Here is a 22,518-nt window from a genome sequence, read left to right on the forward strand (position 1 = left end):
AGAGAGATTTTATAGATGCATGGCATTTGCTATTCCATAATAATGCTAACAACAGAGCTGGTTTTAGATACCTCACTAGTACTGTTGTCATGTTCAATTCCATAGGAATAATTTTACTCCATGATTGCTTTGTAATCCAGGACAGAAAGAGTGTCAGCATTTGTTGTAATATCATCTGCCAGTTTTATTGCAGATATAGATTTTGGCTAACAGTACAGCTGTGGATGTTCATGTAGACTTGACGTACTTATAACAACACATGTTCCAAAATAAGATAGACAGGTACAAGCATTATTCCAACTCTAAATGTGGACTAAAGCTTGCACATGCCTAAGTTATATTTGAACATGCGTTGTAATTATATTGAGTCTACATGACGACCTATAACACACTGATGATAGCTGCACTGTTAGCTGAAATATAGATTTGCAATATGATATGGCAATTGATGCTGACCTGCTTTCTGTCCTGGTACTATTGTGTTGTCCTTGGAGGGGATAGAGTATCTGAAAATTTCAAAATGCTAAATGGTAGCTTCTCAAATAGGAAGTTGATAGTGACTGATGATTTATGAAACAGTTTGGTTGTCATTTAAGGAACTACTTAAATAAAATAAATCATTGTTGATCTCGCTCCAAATTGTACTTTCTTAATCACTTTTGAGATTTCAATGATAGATAAATAGCAGCAATCCTCTTTTCTGCATCAGCTATGGGGAGTTCTTTATTCCATATAGGCAACATGATCATCCCCTTTACTGTGCAATGGTCAGTTACTACAGGGCTGGCTGCTGAAATAACATTCTTTACCTGGTTCCCACATCAGACTGTTTTTGAAACACTATTTCATCAAACTAGCTCTCAAGTGTGTTAACCTTTTGTGTGATTAGATATTGAGAGAAACTAATTACATGATTATAAAACTTCCTGGCAGATTAAAACTGTGTGCCTTACCGAGACTCAAACTCGGGACCTTTGCCTTTCTCAGGCAAGTGCTGTACCATCTGAGCTACCCAAGCACAACTCACGCCCCATCCTCACAGCTTCACTTCTGCCAGGACTTCATCTCCTACTGTCCGAACTTCACAGAAGCTCTCCATCGAACATTGCAGAACTAGCACTCCTGGAAGAAAGGATATTGCGGAGACATGGCTTTGCCACAGCCTGGGGATTGTTTCTGGAATTTTCACTCTGCAGCGAAGTGTGCACTGATATGAAACTTCCTGGCTGATTAAAACTGTGTGCTGGGCTGAGACTTCTGTGAAGTTTGGAAGGCAGAAGATGAGGTAATGGTAGAAGTGATGCTGTGAGGATGGGATGTGAGTCATGCTTGAGTAGCTCAGATGGTAGAGCACATGCCCGCGAAAGGCAAAGGTCCGGAGTTCGAGTCATGGCTCGGCACACTGTTTTAATCTGCCAAAAGTTTCATATCTGCGCACACTCCGCTACAGAGTGAAAATTTCATTCTGGTTATATGATTGTACTTCCAAAAGAATTTGAATAGAGGGTTGTGCAGGATCTTCAGTTGGGGAGGGGGGAGGGGGGAGGAGGGGGGGATAAATTTTATGTAACTTGGTGAAATTACTGAAGGTGGCCAATATTGTCTCCACCTTATGATGTAGCCTATGCTTGGCTGGCATGGCTAGATGGTGCTCACTCAGGTGTGCTCGTTTGCACATAGGTTGTGAAGTGAGAGAATGTATGTGTGATGGCTCTCTTTACTCGGGTCACCACACATCACTCCTTCGTTGTGAAGTAGCTATCCACTGTGTTTCCACAGCTGCGGGAGGCCATGCACCATTTAGGTTGCAGTTGGCAAATTGTGGAGAATAGGGCTGGTTCATGTGGCTTTGCCATGTGGATTGCAGTACTGGAGAGTCTAAAGATAGCAGTGTTTATGAATTTTGGCCATTAAATGGCTAAAACACCACTATTAATATGCTGTAGAGAGAACTGATGTCCTCTGCAGAGTGAGCGCATCTGAGCCAGAGTAATAACTGAAGCCACTGAAATTGGAATTAATGATAGTTTTGTAAAACAAAATGGGAGCTGTCAAATTAATTCTTCATGGCATCTCATACTAATCACAAGCATGTTCTATCAAGATGCTCGTTATAAGGTACAAGGTTAAACCTGACTGATCATAACAGGATGCTCTAACATTTCTGTCCAACCAACTTGGGGTATTCAGTGGCGCGAGGGGGGAAACGTTTTCTCTATCAGGACCTATAAAGGGAATCATATGGTTAATTGACACTGTATCACCAGTGTATGTTGACAGGAAAAATTTTGTTGTAACACTACACTTCATCAAATAACTTTTCCAATTGGAAGCAAAGAAATTTTATATTGCCAACTGAAGCATTGTCTTGTATTGGAAATTTATGAACATGTGTACCTTAAGAATCTGTTGCCCAGAACAAATGTCATTTAACCATTGTATAGTGTTCGTTGTTGATTTCAGATCTAACTCCCTTGATTACTGTAACTCTGTTCCTTCTGACCTAAATGTTGTGGACTTTATTAAAATCCAAGAACCTCTCACTTATTGCAACTCTGGTACTGTACGTTTTTTGCCTGTGATGGTTGAAAATTTTCACTGTACATTTTCATATTAGGTAGAGATGCTTACTTAAAAAACTTCTCTTATTTTTCATTGTATTTTTTTATCCTCTTTAGTGTTCCCTGAGGATGAATACATAGTGGAATATTCTCTAGAGTATGGTTTTCTGCGACTTTCTCCTGGAACAAGGCAAAGACTAAATATACCAGTCAAAATTGTGACACTAGATCCAAACAAAGATTCCTGTTTTGGAGATGCATTCAGCCGTTTCATCTTAGATGAATTTTTGGGTTATGATGATTTGCTAATGGCAAGCATCAAGACACTGGCTGAGCAGGAAGACAATAAAGGGTATCTCAGGTATGATATTAACTTAATGTTGCATAAATATCTTCAGTTGTAGGTATCTTTTAATGTAAATAAACTTTTTGTAATAGTTGTCTAGAACCATTTTATCCATCTCCAATTTACATTTCACAGAACTGTGATTTGAAGTTTTATTGGCACATAGAAAAATCATGTATACATATGCAGTAATGGAACAGTGTGCTGGATCCAATCTTGATAATATTGTTTTTGTGCTTGTATTGCTGTGCATGTCAGATCAGTCTTAACTATAGTGCAAAGAAACAAGTTGCTAATACAAGAGCAGGTTTATGTTTCTTTTTCTGTATATGTATGGTTATTGGGAATCACATTGTGATATGAAAAATAATTATTTGACAGCACGAAAGACAGAAGCAGTCTCGCACTAACTGTGGAAAATTCTCTAGCTTGAGGAGCAGGAATATCATCACAGTAGAAGAGGGGTAAGAAGAGCAAAGTGTAATGGGGCAGGGTGCTATAGTTGCTATGGAGGGGTGGAATAGCTGCTCTTCTCATTGTCAAGGACTGTAAAAATCTCGATTTACGGCTGAGTTGAAAAGTAAAAAGTAGGCTTTTAACACCTAGTAAGAAAGAGAAGAAAGGATGCTGGAAATTTGAAAATTAGATCTAAAAGTTACATTTTTTAAGTATAAAATGCAAATGTTATTTTAGAGCAGAATGTTAGTGGAGTGCAAAATACGATCAATTTTCGAAGGGCAAAACAATTGAAAACGTACCATAATTGGTGTGAACAGTGAAGGGAATTTTCAAAGAAGTAAAAACTGAACTTTAATCGTGACTCTTGCATTAATAATATATACTTTCAGAGAACTGCTAATGACGGAGAGAATTTTCAGGGTGTGTTTAAAAAGTAGCGTAACAGGCAAATCAAATGAAAGCATACAATGACACTTCAAACACAGTCATATCAACAAAAAAGTGAAACATAGATCAGTTATATTTTTTGTTATCGTAATTTTCTCTCCATCATTTAACCCTTTGATTGCTGGGGACGTGTAAACTTGTCATGCCTCGCCGTTCCTCTGGCACGCCTGACGTGTATACTTGTGGCCTTGGGTCTTCCCTACAGCGCTAAGGATGTGTTTACGCTTCCTGCGCCACCAGCCTGCCCACTGCTAGGGAAGAGTTTAGGTGCTCTGAGTCACAGCTCCCTGAGCGCTACAGACGTGTATACACGCAGAGCTGTCTTTCTGCTCTTCTCTTCCAGTAGCTGTTCAGTAGTCTGACTGTATAGTTCGAGAGTGCATGTATCTTTGTTTGATGTGTTTCCGCTATGCAGAATTCAACTTAGGTTCCTGTATTTTGCATCAGTTTTCTTGTTTTCTATGTGAGAAATGTCACGTTGCAGTGCTTGCAAAAATAAAGAAATCCTACTTATGCTCACTAAGAGCGACAGTGAGTGTGAATTATCTGACATTGCTAACAGTGATGAGTCTTGAATGGAATTTCGAAGCTGTAGTCCTCAGCCCTTTACGTTAGAGGGGAGAGCAAGAATTACAGTCAGCAGTTCTTCTGAATCCGAGGAATCAGAAAGTGCCAGTGAAATGGTTCGGAAAAGAGCGCGCTTAAGTGACACATTTGACTAGAAAGAAACAGATTTCCAACCGTTAAACCATTACTTCGATGACTCGAGTTCAGGACACAAATGTCAATTAGATACTAACCAAAGCATTCTTTCAATTTTTGTGATATTTGTGTCTCAAGAACTGTTGCAATTTATTGCAGGTGAGACAAATCGTTTTTATGTTTACACCAGAGAAAATACTACAGAATCTATGAATTTTCGACTGTCAAAAGTGGAAAGACACTGGATTTGAGGAAATGTATTGTTTTGTTGCTGTTTGCCCTAATGGCCCAAGTTAAGAAGTAAAAATTGAGTGATTATTGGTCCAGAGATACACTTTTGAACACACCAGTTGTCAACGAAATTATGTCCTGAGACCATTTTTGTCTACTTCTGGGAATCTTACACTTCGGTGATAACTCTGCGAGCACTGGAGGCGACAGTCTATTTAAAATTAGGACGATTGTTGACAAAGTTTGTAGGATGTTTCGTAATTCATTCTGCCCACATCACAAGCTTTGTATAGATGAAAGTCTCTTGCTGTTCAAAGCACGATTATCTTTTAAGCAGTTTATTCCAACCAACCGAAGTAGATCCGGAATAAAGACATTTGTACTGTGTGACTGTCAGAGTGGGTATATTTTAGATTTTATTGTATATGCAGGTGCAACAACAGAAATTGGGTTCCACAATTTGGGAAAGAGTGGCGACGTAGTGGCAACTCTTATGGGACCACATTTAGAACGGAGTCATATTCTATGTGTCAATAATTGGTACTTCAGCCTGGACATGTTCCTCTGGCTTCACAACCATGGAACAGCCGCATGTGGCACTGTGAGACCTTAACTTTTCCCGGCGAATTGAATGTTCAAATAACTTACGGGTTTGCTGCCGGGTGACGTCGTCGACCACTGCCAATATTTCGACAGGAGCACGCCCTGCCATTCTCAAGGCACAACTGCAAGGAGGAAGCAATGTGCAAGGGAATTTAATACCTCGGTTCACAGAGGAAAAACAAGGAAGATACCACACACAGAACAAGTAACCGCAGAGTCAACACACAACCAAAGATAACCAACATCAGAAATATCGATAGTGACTATTAATCAACAGGTGAGGTAGCACTAATTCTGTCCCTCTGTTTTTTGATGAGAAACAGAGCTGAATTCCAAGCAGCATTTAAACAAAATCCAAAATAGTTTGATTTAAACAGCTTCCTTAATAACTCTATCCCAATAGCTGTACGTGCAAGCCAGAATCTCCACGTTGTTGTTTTCCGTAGGATGACCGATGTCAAGGCAATGTTCTGCAATAGCGGATTTGCTCATCTGTTGTAATCGTGTGTGACGCTTATGTTCAATACATCCGTCTTCCACAGTCCTGATTGTCTGACCAATATATGACGTGCCACAACTGCAAGGAATACCATAGACACCAGCCTTATGCAAACCAAGATCATCTTTTACGGACGCCAACAGGGCCTTAATCTTAGAAGGTGGTCGAAAAACACATTTCACATCACATTTCTGCAAAATATGGCCAATTCTGTTGGAAATGCTTCCTACGTAAGGCAAAAAGGCCGTAGACTTAGATGCCACTTCGTTGCTATTGTGTGGTTCCAACGTTTGCATGTTGACCCAACACAAACAGTGGAAACAGAGAAGGAGACTGACAGAAATACTGGTGGAGGGGGGGGGGGGGGAGGGGGTTTGTAATGGGGGGGGGGGGACGTTATATATTGTAGATTACATTTCGAGTATGGGTGCAGTTGACTGTTGTGACATGTTACTGAGCTCAGTTGGTTCAGTGCATAAGACTGTGAAATGGTATAAGAAATATTTTTTTCACATTTTGTATTTATGCATTCCAAATGCTCACGCTCTCCACCAGTCGGTAACAAGGCAAAAAATGGCACTCACAGAGTTTCACCTTTCTCTCATAAAGGAGATTGTAGAAAAATATGCTACAGAACGGAGAAAAGCTGGTAGGGGAAGGTGCTACGATGACGAGAATCGTCTGTGATTCACAGGGAGGCATTTTCCAGCTGTTATCATGAGTGAATATTCGCAGAAAAGTACACTAATGCACAGATGCGTGGTTTGCACAAAACAGAAAGTGCACCGGGAAACTAGATACCAATGCAAAACTTGCGGCGTTCCATTATGTGTTGTACCCCACTTTGAGACTTATCGTACAAAGACGCATTACTAATCATTGGGAACTAAATCTGAGAAAATCTATTGACGCTTCTAAATGAATAACAAAAAAGGGCAAAAATTTAAAAAATATAAAAAATCTATTTTTAACTTCCCCAGTGCCGGTCCAAAGCCCGGATGGAATAGAAGGATGGCAAATGGATGCAACAGGTGTAAAATTATTCAAACGAAGCCTGACTTCTTCATATGTAGCAGTTTACTGGCAAATGAACGGACTTGGTGATTGAGGTGGCGCAATATCTGTACTGTGGCAGATGTGATTACACCGAGTACATTGCACCAGTATAACAAAAACCATATATTTAATCTGTGTATGATACATTTAAATTATTAGCACATAACATGAACAGTTATATTCATTTATCCTTAGTAGTACAAATGTAGATCACATTCGGTCAACTTGTACAAAACATGTTTTCCATAACTGATTTAAACGCCTTTGATCAACGAGAAACAACATGCCAAAGTTAAAACTCTTTTCTCAGTGCGCTTTTGCTTGCTACTTTGCCTATGTTGTTAGTGAATATTGAATATTAAACTCATTGTTCTGGGGAGGGTGGGGAGCTTAAAATTTGTTGTTCGAATGAGACTGGCTTTGAAGCATTAATAGAAAATGGTATTTGAAAAATAAGTATCGAATATACCCTGCTTTCGTCTTTTCAAAAATCAACATCTTTTTAACTAATTTGTAGATAATTGGAAAATAGTAGGGGAATAAAATTTTTTATTCCTTATCGTTGTGCAGTCAATCTATCTCACTCTAAATTTCATTTTCATCATGCATTCACACTACTAGATATGCTAACCCGAAGTTTACATTGTTTTCGGGCCTGATTTTCACGCCCAACTTTCATTCCAGTTGTACAGCTTGGTATGTTTTACAGAGCGTAGTTTTTTTTAGCAAAATCGGAATGAAAATACCAAATTTTTGACGTTTTTACAAAATCTTCAATTTTGCACTTAATTCATTTGGTATTGAGAAGTGCTATGAAATTAAACTTTATGTTTAAGAACCTTGTGTTATGAGGTTACTACATGCCAAGTGTCACGTTCGTCATAGCATTAGCTCAGGAGATGCAAGAAGCCAAACTTCGATATTTTTTCGGGCGCCTCTCTCTCTCTCTCTCTCTCTCTCTCTCTCTCTCTCTCTCTCTCTCTCTTTTCCCCTCCTACAATTTTCTGGCTCAGTATGGCTTGTAAAATTTTTTTCATTCTTATTCTTAAGAGAACATACAAAGTTGTACAAGATGGCTAAATTTTATTTCTTTACAAAAACTATTGCCTGAGATATTAAAGCTCAAAGTCACCAAAAATTCATGCTGGCTCTGCACGAGCCATACTCGGCCGAGAAATGTTCAGCACAGGGCGGGTTGGGCAGCCTGGGCCTATCTGGTCCGGGCAGTGGCTCCGAGGGACAGGCACGCAGCGCAGGTAGACGTATTACGCCGCAGGCCATGGCGCCTCAGCGCACCAAGCAGGTGGCGCACCTCCAGCAGTCAAAGGGTTAAACAAAAGACTTGAATAACACACTTACAGACCACCTTCTTTTGCATACTCTTCTTCCAGGGGTGCTTCTCTTCCAGAACTGCCTTGACTGCTGAAGTGAGGTGTGCCTAAGTAGATTTCTTTGCTGCTTTCAACTGAGCTTCTGAAAATTTTCTCTCATATCAGTCTGTCTGCAGACTGCTGTTTCATTTCTTCTACTGTTAATGCACTTGAAGTATCTGTGTTCATGTTTGGTCTAAGCTCAGTTTCATTTTTCTCACTCATACTAATTACTCTTTCTGTTGGAGCATTGCTTTTTGGAACCAGTAAAACTGTCAGTGTGAGTTTTGAAAGAAAAGGATAGTTTTTTACTCCTTACATATCTCAAATATCCGAAATGTTGTACCAAAATTTGTCGGTCTTATCACTTTCACACGATTCAAAATTGCCCAACTGGTATTTAGAAAATTCTTATTCGATAGACCCAGATTCTTTTGAACTTAAGATATGTGGGGATTTGGTTAACATATACTGAAGACAAGAAAAAGTTTGAGACTTCATAGCGCTAACTTCAGCTTTGTTTAAAAATTCATTAACAATGGGAATTTTTTCTTTTACATATTTGCAGCTACTTATATAGCATTCTCTAACATCCAAGTAAAACTTTGATATAGGTATGTTCTCTCCAATAACAAGGTCTTGGTTGTCCTTTTGATTTTTTCAATCATTAGATTTTAAGCTTGATACGGAACAGCCAGGAATGAGGAATTTTCTGTGAAGCTTATGAGTAACTGGTTGCTCATGCTGCAGAAACACATTCACACAAACAAAACCTGGAAGCAGACTACTCAAAAAAAGTAGATAAGAGTTTGGTAACAGGATTTTGAACACAAAATACTGCTCTTTGAAACAGAGCAATTTTTTCCTTCTCACTGGTTTCACTGAATAATTTTTTAATGTTTCCCACTGTTCAATGACATGGTTAACAGCATTAAGAAGAGAGAGGCATCTGGTACACATATACTTCAAGATCTTTTGAGGTTTATCCCATACAGTAATTGACATAGTATGAAGGCTGCCTGCCTTTTAGAAATTTTTTTGTGCGGATTGGTATATGTCTATTACAAATTTTTCAGTATTGTGGATGGAATTCATTCCCTGTTTTGCCGCTAAATGTATCAAATGACATGCACAGCTCTGAACATATAACAACGGCTGCTCTGTCTTAATAAAAGATATGACTCTTTTGAAATAGCCAGCATCGTCTAAGCATTGGTACCTGAGAAGGCAATGCAGTTCTTTCAAGGAATGTTCATTTCTCGTAATTATGTATTTAATAAATTAAAAATACCTTCATCTACGTTTACTGTAGACTCTTTCACAGATAACATCACTGTGCTTGTTTTCTAATTTCTGCATTGAAAAAAGACACAACAGTTGAACAGAGTTATGTATCATTCATATTGGTACTACCACCAGTAGCTAAAGCAAATGGGCTATTTGTGATGACACTTGCAATTTCACTTTGTGTTGATGCAGTCAGACGTCACAGCATTACTCAGTTTTCATTCTGGCACATTCATATTACACTGCTAGTGCTTAATCTGAAAACATTTTATGAAAGAGACCTTCAGGATCAGAACATGCTAGTGGTTGGTTATGTTCTATTGGAAATGCAGTAAAGAGTAATTCAGCACTACATATAAAGTTTCTATCATTCACAGAGGTTATAAATACTTCTATTGAAGCCTTACCTTTGTGATATGGAGCTGGCTATTTGTATGACATCGACAGTCATCTCGGACATCTCTTGCATGAACAAGTATTGCAGAATACATGATGCATAGACTTTTGTGATTGTAAGAGGCAAGGGAATTCTTTCATATAGTCTAGTCTGCACTTTTGAATCATGCAAATATTCTCCCCTTCCCCCACCCTCCATCCCACCCCATTCCCCCCACACTGTGGCATTTTCACCATTATAGATCTCTGAATTACTACAGTCAACTTTTAAATCCAAACTTACTAAAAATCTCTTATTTTTTTAATTACTGAATGCAAAGAACAGTGTGTAAAAAATAGATACCGTATATTTTACCTTTATTTCTCTAAAACAAAACTTTCTCTTAAAGCAGCAGGACTAACCACATAACACAATAAAACTAACTACATAAAACAATTGAAAATGTTATTAAAGAAAAAATAGTGACTATTTATTTACCCACTAACAACTAAATATACTTGTAAAGGACAAAAAGTGTGACACTCTGCAAACACAGAACAGAGCAGTGAATATGTTGCTAGTCACTTGTGAACTGTGGTTTTAGTTGCTAATGATGTGTTCAAAAGAATTGTGATGTAATTGTGAAGACACGAGAAAGACACCTGGAGGAGGGGGGGGGGACCACATTAAGCTTCACATTTGGTTACCTACACCTGGAAAAAAAAGAAAAAAAAGTGAGAGTTAATTTAAATGCTACTCAGTAGCTTTATACTCAGCTGTGGTGTCACAGCATGAACATCATTGCACCAAATCGCAACATAACTACAAGTTTATGCACCCACAGTAGCGAAGTTGGTGAGGCGCTGTAGTAGAAAAGTGTTTGTGTGTATATGAAGCAGTCTCTGCTAAACAGATGATAAAAGGTTATTGCCTTACTTCTGAAATATACTGCTTCACCAAATGAGGCAGTGAAAAATAATGTATTGCCAAACTACTACAATAAATCAAATAGCAAATTCTTTACTTTTAGCAGGGGGTTGGGTAAGACTGTAATTTTAGCCTAGAAAATACGGTAATCAAGGACAAATTGTAATATCATATTTACCCAAATGTAAGGCGACCCTTAATATAAGATGGCCCTCTTTTTTAAGAGGTTCCCTGAGAAAAATTTATTTGGCATATTATGACTAATCAAAATTACAGACATTCATTGTTGTAAGATATGTGCCTAAAAAGTTAACAATGCATCTATTCTAAACTTATGCCATTTTTTCACTGTCTACATATTGATAATAGAAGGAGAAATAAAATAAACGCAAAGAAATGGTTTACATTATCTTCACTCCCATTTTTTTACAGTCATCTGTGGTGTGTCACTGTTTTTAATCATCATTGCCAACATTCTAACATAACAGCTGTGAATCTTATATCTTCGTCGTCACAAATATATGGCTATTTTTTCTGAATGTGTTGCTATTTCTGAGGTTATGGTTATGGTGGGATCTGAGAACGTAGCTTTTTTTTTTTTTTTTTTTTTTTTTCTGAACACACAGCGGATTTCACTTCTATACTGACGTGAAAAGGTTGCAATGTCCCTTGCTTCCAAGCATATCTTCTGCCCACCACTCTTGCATTGACTGTGTAGAACAAGCAGCCGACCCCCCCCCCCCCCCCCCCCCTTCCCTATTATTACTGTCATACCTCACAGTGAGCATTAACAACACTGTTGCATGAAATAAGGACGTACGCCACTGGAGTCAATCAAGATTATTTGTTTTGGAAATTACAATTAAATGAATACCCCTAGCTGTATACAGGTGTTGATATAAGTCAACGGGGACAGTTGAAAATGTGTGCCCCAAATGGGACTTGAACCCAGGATCGCATGCTTACACGGCAGACACTGTATCTAACTGAGCCTCCGAGGACACAGAGGATAGTGCGACTGCAGGAACTTATCTCTGGCACGCCTCCCGTGAGATCCACATTTGCAGCTTATTGTCGCGCACTATATTCATAGTACCCCTGCTCATTATACTCATTACTCGCGGCTTTACTGCTGATTCTCGTAAGAGTTTGTGCACTTATTTGTTTCTCCTGCAGAAATATATGCTGTTGTTGACTATTTGCCAAATTATAAAGTCAGTTCGATCCTGAATACAAATGGGTTCAGACAAACTGAAGTTTAAACATAGTAGATGCTCATAAAAAGTTAAAGTACATAGTATATAAAGTACGCAGTATAGAAGAGTACCATGGTTGGCAGCATGACGAAATTTGTTGCCTGCTCGCCACTCCCTTCCCCTCACAATAGTAGTTTTCAGCCAAGCTGGTGTCATTGTTCCCCCTCCAACCCTTCTTTAGTGCTGTGCTTGAACAGTAGTGAAACATGCTTGGCAATATCTTCTAGAGTGCAGGTCATATGCAACAATAGCAACTAGTACATAAAAAAAGGTCTCAATGTGAGATATTCAATTATGGATTAATTTTATTTCTCATTTCATCTGAATGTCACAATCTTATTCTAAAGCTGATTAAAAGCTGATGATATTTTTCCCCAGTACTGTAATACATGAGCAGTGACAGTATTTCTCATTTGCAACCCACCTTGTAAATCATTAGTTTCTCATAACCCAATAAAATACTGACTTGTGTTCAGAACCAAGTTACAGTTTTTGAAGAGCAAGATTTTCACCTTTGAATGGCCTTTACTTAAAAACCAGCATAAATGTATATATATGGTAACCTGTTAGAGTATAACAAAAGTTTGTAAGTTGATAGAATTTAATGCTATTTGATCCTATGTTTCACAAAATTGTAAATTTTTTTAAGCAGACCAGTAGGTTGTAGTGGTGGCTAGCTCATTCTCACATATCTCTTGCACTAGTGCTGCTAGTGAGATGTCACATGATTGTTCGAGTGAGGTCAATACTGTATCAAGCGCTTCGGCATATTAGAAAATCTTGAGCCTATTCGAATGAAAGTATTGTTTGCTAAGCCCTACCCTTCGGTATTGTTATTAATAAATTTGCATTTAACTCGGTAAATATGTTGACCTCAGCAGCAGTAGTTTAATCTGTGAATTTAAGATGAACCCATATTTTTTAAATGACAAATTTGGGCAAAAACTTATTCTTATAATAGGATAAGTATGGTACTTGGCATGTTTCCTCTGATATGGCTGATAGCAGCATGTGTCATGGCCCAGCATCCCAGTGATGTGACAGATGACGTTGTTGTCCAAGGGATGAACCCAGGCTTGTTGGCTGCGGTGCTGCGTCAGTTGGTGTCGAACCCCACCTGCATCTTAGACCATGAATTGGTGCCTGGGATCATGGGAGCTGGTCTCATGGATACGGTGGCAGTTGTTGGTTGCCTGATGGCTACTCCCTCAGAAAGCAGTCTGCAGTTCGCAGCCAGGCTGCGAAGATGGTAGATGTGTCAGTATGACTGCATCAACGCCATAGTGGAGCCTGACACATGATGGGCATTGTGCATGGCTCTGCCATGCCAATGACCTGCTGGGCTAGTCCGGGGGTTTATACATGGCCAAAGTGGGCTCTTCAATGTGGAAGACAAGTGCTGCCGCATATTTTCAGTGTTGTCGAATTCCCTTGCTGATGTAAAAGGTGAGTACTGCTATATACTTCATTGCCGTTGACAATCCCTGAAGGCTAGTCACTGCCTATAGAATTGAGTCGCAGTTGAGGAAGTGACTGGTATGTTGAAATGCTAACACACTGGTTTGCTTAAAGCAGAAAAGCAATCAAAACCTAGATGCAGGATGAAGTGAATCATAATAATGAAGCAACTGATGAGATTAAAAAGCCAGGGGAGAAACAATGGTGTATTGTATTTAAAATATAGTGTAAATCACATTTTACATAAACAGTAACAGTCTTAAATTTCATTAAATCATCCTCAGACTTCCTCTCATGAAAAAGATTGTGGTACGTGAAGAAGAAGATAACATTATTAAATACTATGGTAATGGAAAATTCTATTTGTAATGCAGACGGAGGAGTGAGTAACAGTCACCACTTACTGCAGTGGAGTCACTGGAAATAGACAGGCACATACAGGGTGTTTCAAAAATGACCGGTATATTTGAAACAGCAAAAAAAACTAAACGAGCAGCGATAGAAATACACCGTTTGTTGCAATATGCTTGGGAAATAGACAGGCACATAAATGAGGACTGGAAGATTGTATCTCAGCTTACATGTATTGTTTCTCCACTGAACTACTTATCTTGGTATTGCAGCCTGACTGAGATTCAACTATGTTGTAACATATTATATTTTGTGATGTCGGCTTTTTTTTATTTCAGTCAAGTTAATGAGAGAGCCTATGTCAGGGTGAAAAAATAAACCACAAAGAAATATTGATGAAAATGGAACACAATGATTTATTGAGTGAGTGCCAGATATAATTGTCTCAATTGATAAAGTTTGAAATGAACAATCTTCAATAAACACATTGTAACGGAGTGACAGATTTACAAGTTAATTTGCCCAGTCTGAATCTATGCACATTCAGGGCCATTATGAGGGCAGGGTGTGACTATAAGAGGCAGTAAGTTAAGGTTACCAAGCAGTGTCTGACAAACCTTGACATTGTTTCACCTCTGGCGATACTAGCACATTGCCTCCTTACAGAACATGCTGCCCAGCCAACCATTCTATCCATAATTTTAAAGTATACAACAAAATGGCTAATGAAAAATGCTTCAACAATAGAAAATCTAAAAGGAAAGTAATGCTCAACATATCTGTGGTGCTTGATGCACCAGCTTGCACATCATCATCTACATCTACATCATACTCCGCAAGCCACCTAATGGTGTGTCAAGGGGGTTACTTTTGGTACCACTATCTAATCCCTCCAACCCTGTTCCACTCGCGAATAGTGTGTGTAAAGAACGTGTGGTGTCACCTCCAGACACCACACTTGCTAGGTGGTAGCCTTTAAATCGGCCGCGGTCCGTTAGTATACGTCGGACCCACGTGTCGCCACTGTCAGTGATTGCAGATCGAGCGCCACCACACGGCAGGTCTAGAGAGACTTACTAGCACTCGCCCCAGTTGTACAGCCGACTTAGCCAGAGGTGGATCACTGACAACTACGCTCTCATTTGCCGAGATGATAGTTAGCATAGCCTTCAGCTACGTCATTTGCTACGACCTAGCAAGGCGCCATAGCATTTGATATTGAGATTATAACATGTACTGTCAAGAGCGATGTACACCAATTGTGGATTAAAGTTAAGTATTATATCAACTATGTATTTTATTTGCTACTATTAATTCCCTTAACTGTTCCAGACCTCGCGCCAGTCAGCGTGTAATTAAACACGTGCATTTCGGCCTCCTCTAGCAACACAGTGTTGGCTCTTCTGCCAACACTTCAGAATGATTGTTGGTAAGCCTCTGTATTGGCTCTAATTTCTTGAATTTTCTCCTTGTGGTCAATATGCGAGACGTATGTGGGGGAAAGTAATGTGTTGTTTGACTACTACTGAAAAGTGCTGTCCCAAAATTTCAGTGGTAAATCTCTCCATGATGCACGACGTGTCTCTTGTAATGTCTGCCAGTGGAGTTTGTTTAGCATCTCCGTAACGCTCTCTCGCCAGCTAAGTGACCCCATGGTGAAACGTGCCGCTCGTCATTGAATCTTCTATATCTCCTCTATCAGTCCTTCCTGATATGGATCCCAGATAGATAAACAGTACTGAAGAATCGAGCAAACAAGCTCCTTATAAGCCACTTCTTTCGTGGATGAGTTACATTTTCTTAAGATTCTTCTGATGAATCTGAATCTTGTGTCTGCTTTTCCCACTGTCTGTTTTATATGGTCATTCCACTTAAGATCGCTCTGGATAGTTACACCTAGATATTTTATGGCAGATGCTGTCTCCAGCTTTTTGTTATCAATAGTGCAGCTGTACAGTAGTGGATTTCTTTTCCTATGCATGCGTAATAAGTTACATTTATTTACATTTAGTGTCAACTGCTAGAGTCTGCACCATTCATAAATTCTCTGCAGGTCATTCTGCAATTTCTTACTATCTTCTGGCGTTGCTACTATGATGTAAACAACTGCATCATCTGCGAATAGCCTTAAAGAGCATCCAATACTTTCTATTAGATCATTTATATATCCTGTGAACAGCAACAGTCCTATAACACTTCCCTGTGGTACTCCGGAGATATTACTTTTACATCTGTCGATTTAGTTCCATTAAGAGCGACATGTTGAGTTCTGTCTGCAAGAAAGTCTTGAATCGAATCGCAGGTCTGCTCCGATACTCTGTAAGCTCGTATTTTTTTCATTAAACTACAATGCAGAATGGTGTCAAATGCTTTACTGAAATCAAGGAACACCGCATCAGCCTGAGCGCCATTGTACACTGCACTGTGAATCTCGTGGAGGAACAGAGCGAGTTGAGTTTTGCAGGATCTCTGTTTGCAGAATCATGTTGATTTTTATAGAGGAGCTGTTCATTTTCCAAGAACATCATAATTCTTGAGCATAAAACATGTTCCATAATTCTACAACAGGTTGATGTCAACAATATAGGCCTATAATTGTGTGGATCTGTCTTACGGCCTTTCTTAAAAACGGGAATGACCTGTGCTTTTTTCCAGTCGTTAGGTACCTTTTGTTGCTCAAGCGATCTATGATAAATTACTGCTAGAAGAGGAGCAAATTCTTTCGTATAATCTTTATAGAATCTGGTCCTGAAGCCTTTTCACTAATAAGCAATTGTAGCTGCTTTTCAGTTCTGCAATCGGTTATCTCAATATCTGCCATTTCGACACTCGCACGACGATTGAAAGGAGGGACAGTATTACGATCTTCCGCGGTGAAACAACTTCGGAAGACCGAATTCAGTATTTAGGCCTTCTCTCTGTTATCTTCTGGTTCGGTGCCAGTGTGGTCACTGAGAGAATGGATACATGATTTTGACCCACTTACTGTTTTTACATACGACCAAACTCTCTTTGGGTTTTTACTCAGGTCGGTTGACAATGTCTTACTTTTGAAATCATTGAATGCTTCTCTCAGTGCTCTCCTTACACTCATTTTCTCTTCATTCAGCTTTTGTTTGTTAGCTGTGTTTTTACTTCTCTTGAATCTGAGATGAAGTGCTCTTTGTTTACGTAGCACTTTTCTAACATGGCTATTAAACCATGGTGGATCTTTCCCATCCCTTAAAACCTTACTCGGAACATACTTGTCTAGGGCATATTGTATGATGCCTTCGAATTTTTTCCATTTGTTCTCCACATCTTCATCCTCATCACTGAATATTTTATGCTGACTGCTGAGATATTCTGAAATTTGTATCCTGTCACCCTTGTTGAGCAAATATATCTTCCTACCTTTCTTAACATTCCTTGTAGGACCCATCGTCATAGAAGCTGTCACAGCCTTATGATCACTGGTAGCTTCCTCTACGTTAACTGATTTGATAAGTTCAGGTCTGTTTGTTGCCAGGAGGTCTAAGACATTACCCTCATGAGTTGGTCCTTTAACTGTCTGCTCAAGGTAATTTTTGGACAAGACATCCAGAACAATGCCACACGATTACCTGTCTCTGGCACCAGTTTCGATGGCGTAACACTCCCAATCTATACCTGGCAAGTTAAAGTTACCCCCTATTACAATGGCATGATCAGGATAATTACTAATGATATTCTGCAAGCTGTCTGAAGTGCTCTACAAGTACAGATCCTGCCCTAGATGGTCTACAAAAGCATCTAATCACCATTTTTGACCGTTCTTTGATACTCAATTTTGCCCAGATTAATTCACATTCGGAATCCGTGACAACCTCGCTAGATTTTATCAAATTTTTTACTGAAATAAATATGCCACCAAGATTGGCGACTAACCTACCCTTATGATAAATGTTCCAGTCTAAACTTAGGACTTCATTGTCATTGACTTCTGGCTTCAACGAGCTTTCTGTTCCCAATACTGTGTGTGCATTATAACCTTCAGTAAGTGATACTAATTCTGGGACCTTTCCTTGGATGTTCCTAAAATCATATTAATCTTTTCTATCTCTGATGTGAGGACGCTGTGGCTGATTTAACAAGCAAATTTCTGCACCCAATAGCAGAGGTTGAGAAATTCGCATCCGATACTGTCGCAGAGCTGTCTGTGCCTCTGGTTTAGACCTTCCACTCTGCTTCAAACCAGAGGACCACGATCAACCCTGGGTACGATGTTACAAATAGACAGTTTAGCCTGCACCCCGCGTGCATTGCTAGTTGCCTTCACCAGATCAGCCAGCCGCCGAAAGGAGCCAAGGATGGCCTCAGAACCCAAGCAGCAGGCATCATTCATGCCAACATGTACCACTTCATGCAGCCGGTTGCACCCAGTGCACTCGATAGCCGCCAGCAGGGCCTCCTCCACATCACGGATGAGACCTCCTAGCAAACATACCGAATGCACACTGGAATTCTTTCTCACCTTGCCTGCTATCTTCCCGAGGGACTCCATCGCCTGCCTAACATTGGAGCTCCCAATGACTAGCATACCCACCCTCTGTACTTGTCCGGACTGGGCAGGAAAATCGACCGCTGGCCCAACGGGAGAGGCATTCCGTGCTGGCTCAGAGTTGTCATCAACACTGGGAAGTACTTCATACCTGTTGCTAAGACATAGGGTGCTAGCCGCACAGCCTGCTCCCTCTTTTGCCTTCCGCCCAATGGCACACGAACCCACCGCTGTCTGTCATCCACTCTGGAGTGAGGATGGACTGGTCAGAAGTTGTGTATCGGAAGCCGCAGTGAAGTCCGGGCCACCAGGGGATTTCAGTGACACCAAAGATGTCGCAGGTCTCATCACTGGCATCCCAACGTCACCGCAACTGTGAGCATTAGCTAGAAGCTTGTCGACGGTAGCCAACCCAGCTTCCAGCTGTTTACGGGCAGCAGCCAACTCTCCTTGTGTCTGCTCACAGCAAGCACAGTCCCTAGCCGTATCATACTGTGTATAAAATAGATATAAGGTCTCAAATGGCGCTACTGTGTTTGAAACTATACCAAAGGAGAAGAAAGTAACACTAAAAGTTGGTGTGGAGATTTCTCGCTGAACTCTGAGATCACAAGCTATCAAACAGAAATAAATTTCTCTACACGGAAAATTTACACTAGGGAGCCGCCCTTCACAAGACTTACGCAAAAACAAAAACTATGATTAATTTTCTAGCCACTAGTCAACACAGTAAAATACACATGTGCAGTTAACTTCTTTGCAGAAGCATGTGGGGGGGAAAAAAAAACAACTAAATTCTTTACAGTTTATCACGCAAGTGCTGCTGCTGCACGTCCTCTTGGCTTGGTGGCTGCTGCTACCAAATGGCGAGCAACTTGGAGAACTCGTTCAGTCTTTTCTCTGTATCAGTTTTGTGAACCCATGTATCCTAACAGCCAATACTGCTCGACTTTGCCAGTTTTCCATAACCTTGACATCTGGGAATGCTTTAGTGGCCACCATTAGGTATGATAGTAGGACATTACACTGAGATGACAAAAGTCATGGGATACCTCTCAATACCGTGTTTGACCTCCGTTTGTCTGGCAGAAGCCAGCAGCTCGATGTAGCATGTACTTAACAAGTCATTAATCCACTGCAGAAATACTAAGCCATGTTGCCTCTATAGCTATTTATAATTGTGATGTTGCCAGTGCAGGATTTTGTGCACAAACTGATCTCTTGTTAATGTTCCACAAATAAATGAAGGGATTCATGTGGGTAATCTAGGTGGCCAAACCATTTGCTCGAATTGCCCAGAATGTTCTTCAAACAAATCGTGAACAATTGTGCCCTGGTGACACAGTGCACTGTCGTCCATAAAAATTCCATCGTTGTTTGAATACATGAAGTCCATGAATGGCTGCAAATGGCCTCCAAGTAGCCGAACATACCCATTTCCAGTCTATAATTGGTCCATTTATACCAGAGGACCCAGTCCACTCCATGTTAACATAACCCACCCCATTATGGTGCCACCACCAGCTTGCACAGTATCTCATTGACAACTTGGGTCTGTGGCTTCATGAGGTGTGCATCACACTTCAACCCGACGATTAGCTCTTACCAACTGAAATTGGGACTCATCTGACCAGGCCACAGCTTTTCAATCACTTAGGGTCCATCCTGTATGGTCATGAGCCCAGGACAGGCACTGCAGGTGATATTGTGCTGTTCGCAAAGGCACTCGCATCTGTTGTCTGCTGCCTTAGCCCATTAATGCCAGATTTTGCTGCATTATCGTAATGGCTACGTTCGTCATGCATCCCACATTGATTTCTGCAGTTGCTTCACGCAGTGTTGTTTTCTTTTAGCACTGACAACTCTACCAAACTACTGTTGCTCTGTCATTAAGCGGAGGCCATTGGCGACTGTGTTGTCTGTGGTGAGAGGTAATGCGTGAAATTTTGTATTCTTAACACACTTTTGACACTGCAGATCACTGAATATTGAATTCCATAACGATTTCTGAAACGGACTGTCCTGTGCATATAGCTCCAACTACCATTCCGTGTTCAGAGTCTATGAATTCATGTTGTGTGGCTGTAATCACTTGGTAAACTTTTTCACATGAATCGCTTGAGTACAAATGATGGCTTCACCAATGCCCTGCCTTCTTATACTTTTTGTACATGATACTACTGCCATCTGTATACGCACTTATCACTATCCTGAGACTCTCGTCATCTCAGTGTGTGTGTCACAGTACAAGGGCACTTAGTTTAAGTGCCCAAATTGTGCGCATGATAAAACCGTAATGGAAAAAAAAATCTTTAATCTCAAGGTCAAATTTCTGTTGATGGAATGAATGGCTGATGATGTGAAACAGTCATCGATGGGGAACCTCTGGACTTCAACCATACCTCATTAGGCTAATTCAGTTATGCATGACTTTGCCTGACTGGTGTTGTATACCCCAAACTACTAGGAGGTTTCTACAGAACCCAAAAATCAACGTCAAACACCCCCTGTGTTTTGTGTGGTTTGCTAGGAAGTTGAAATATTGACTATCAGCAGAGAGGGTGAGACAAAAGCCCCCCCTGATAAGTCTTAAATAAAATAGAAGCAAAGATTAGTAAGAGTGTGTTGCTCTGTCAAAACCATTTATATTGAGATAGAATTTTGAGTAATAGCAGCTACCCTAAAAATTGTGAAATAGCTGTGAAATACCACCCTTCTGATGAAGACTTCTACAGCCCAGTGGGCAACAAAATTACTAATAACATAGAAGATGGATGCCTATCCCAAAATATGTGAACTGTACGATAAGTGCAATAAGTTGTTGCCATGATAAACAACAGTATTCATCTCAGCTTTTAACACACACACACACACACACACACACACACACACACACACACACCTTAAAGATCAACCTCGCATGCCAAATCTCATGAGCTGTTTCCAGTGCCAGAGATTTGGGTATGTGACTGTTGCATGTAATAGTGAATACACTTGTGGTAAATGTGGTTCAGTAGCATATCTCCATCTGCATCTCCAGTGAAATGTATTAACAGTAAATGTCATTCCGTATGGAGCAGAGAAATGCTGTGTTTGAGGTCTCTGATAGACCATAAGTGTTTTTGTCTTCAATCAAAGAATGGTTGATGAAGCTCTCTATAGTAGTCTGTCCTATGTAAGTCTCTTCATATCTACACAACTGCTACTGCCTACATCCATTTCTATTTTCTTACCATATTTAAGCCATCCTCTCCTTGTACAATGTTTAGCCCTCACACTTCCCTCTGTTATCAGACTGATGATTCCTTGAGGCCTAAATGTGTGTCCTATCAACTGATCAGTTCTTTCAGTCCGATTGTGCCATAAATTTTTCTCCTTGACTGGATTTGGTATATCTCGTTGGTAAGTTACTCAATTTGCCCACCCAATTCTCAGCATTCTTCTATAGTACCACATTTCAAAAGTTTCTATTTCTTTCTTGTCTGAACTGTTTATCATCCAAGTTTCAATTCTGTACAAAGCTAAACTCTGACAAATAACCTTCAGAACAGACCTTCTAATGTTTAAATGTATGTTTGATGTTATAAGAGTTGTCCGAAGAATGCGTTACTTGCAATCGCCAGTCTACATTTTATATCCTGTCTACTTTGGCTGGCATCAGCTATTTTGATGTCCAAATAGCACAACTAATCTACTACTTTTACTGTCTCATTTCATAATCTAATGGCCTCAGCATTGCTTGATCTGACTACATACCATTACCTTAATTTTACTTTTCTAGATGTTCATCTTACTACCTCTTCTCAAGACACTGTCCATTTCTTTCAACCAAAATCTTAAATCTACATCTTTGCTTACTTCTCCATGCAGTCACCCCTCAGATCTATGTATTTGTCACATCTCTTAATTAGTTTATTAATCATCTCTGTATAAATTCAGTTAAGCTAGCACCTGAATGGGTGACCATACAGTGTGCCGAGCGCTGTTGGCAAACGGGGTGAACTGAGTCCTTGTGAGGAAAACTGAGGAGCTACTTGATTGAGAAGTAGCGGATCTGGTCTTGTAAACTG

The 22,518-nt window shown here is 40.0% G+C and overlaps 1 protein-coding gene across 4 annotated transcripts in view; it reads left to right on the forward strand.

The window, feature by feature from the left end:
* LOC124616689 (membralin) overlaps window positions 1-22,518 on the forward strand; it is a 495,400-nt gene that overhangs the window by 109,080 nt on the left and 363,802 nt on the right. For all 4 annotated transcript variants that reach the window (XM_047145027.1, XM_047145025.1, XM_047145024.1 and 1 more), the window contains exon 7: window positions 2,679-2,922. In XM_047145027.1, coding sequence (XP_047000983.1) covers window positions 2,679-2,922 — 244 coding nt within the window. The remainder of the gene's footprint in view (window positions 1-2,678; window positions 2,923-22,518) is intronic.

Source organism: Schistocerca americana, chromosome 5, assembly GCF_021461395.2.
Source record: "Schistocerca americana isolate TAMUIC-IGC-003095 chromosome 5, iqSchAmer2.1, whole genome shotgun sequence".
In the NCBI taxonomy this organism is placed as follows: Eukaryota; Metazoa; Arthropoda; class Insecta; order Orthoptera; family Acrididae; genus Schistocerca; species Schistocerca americana.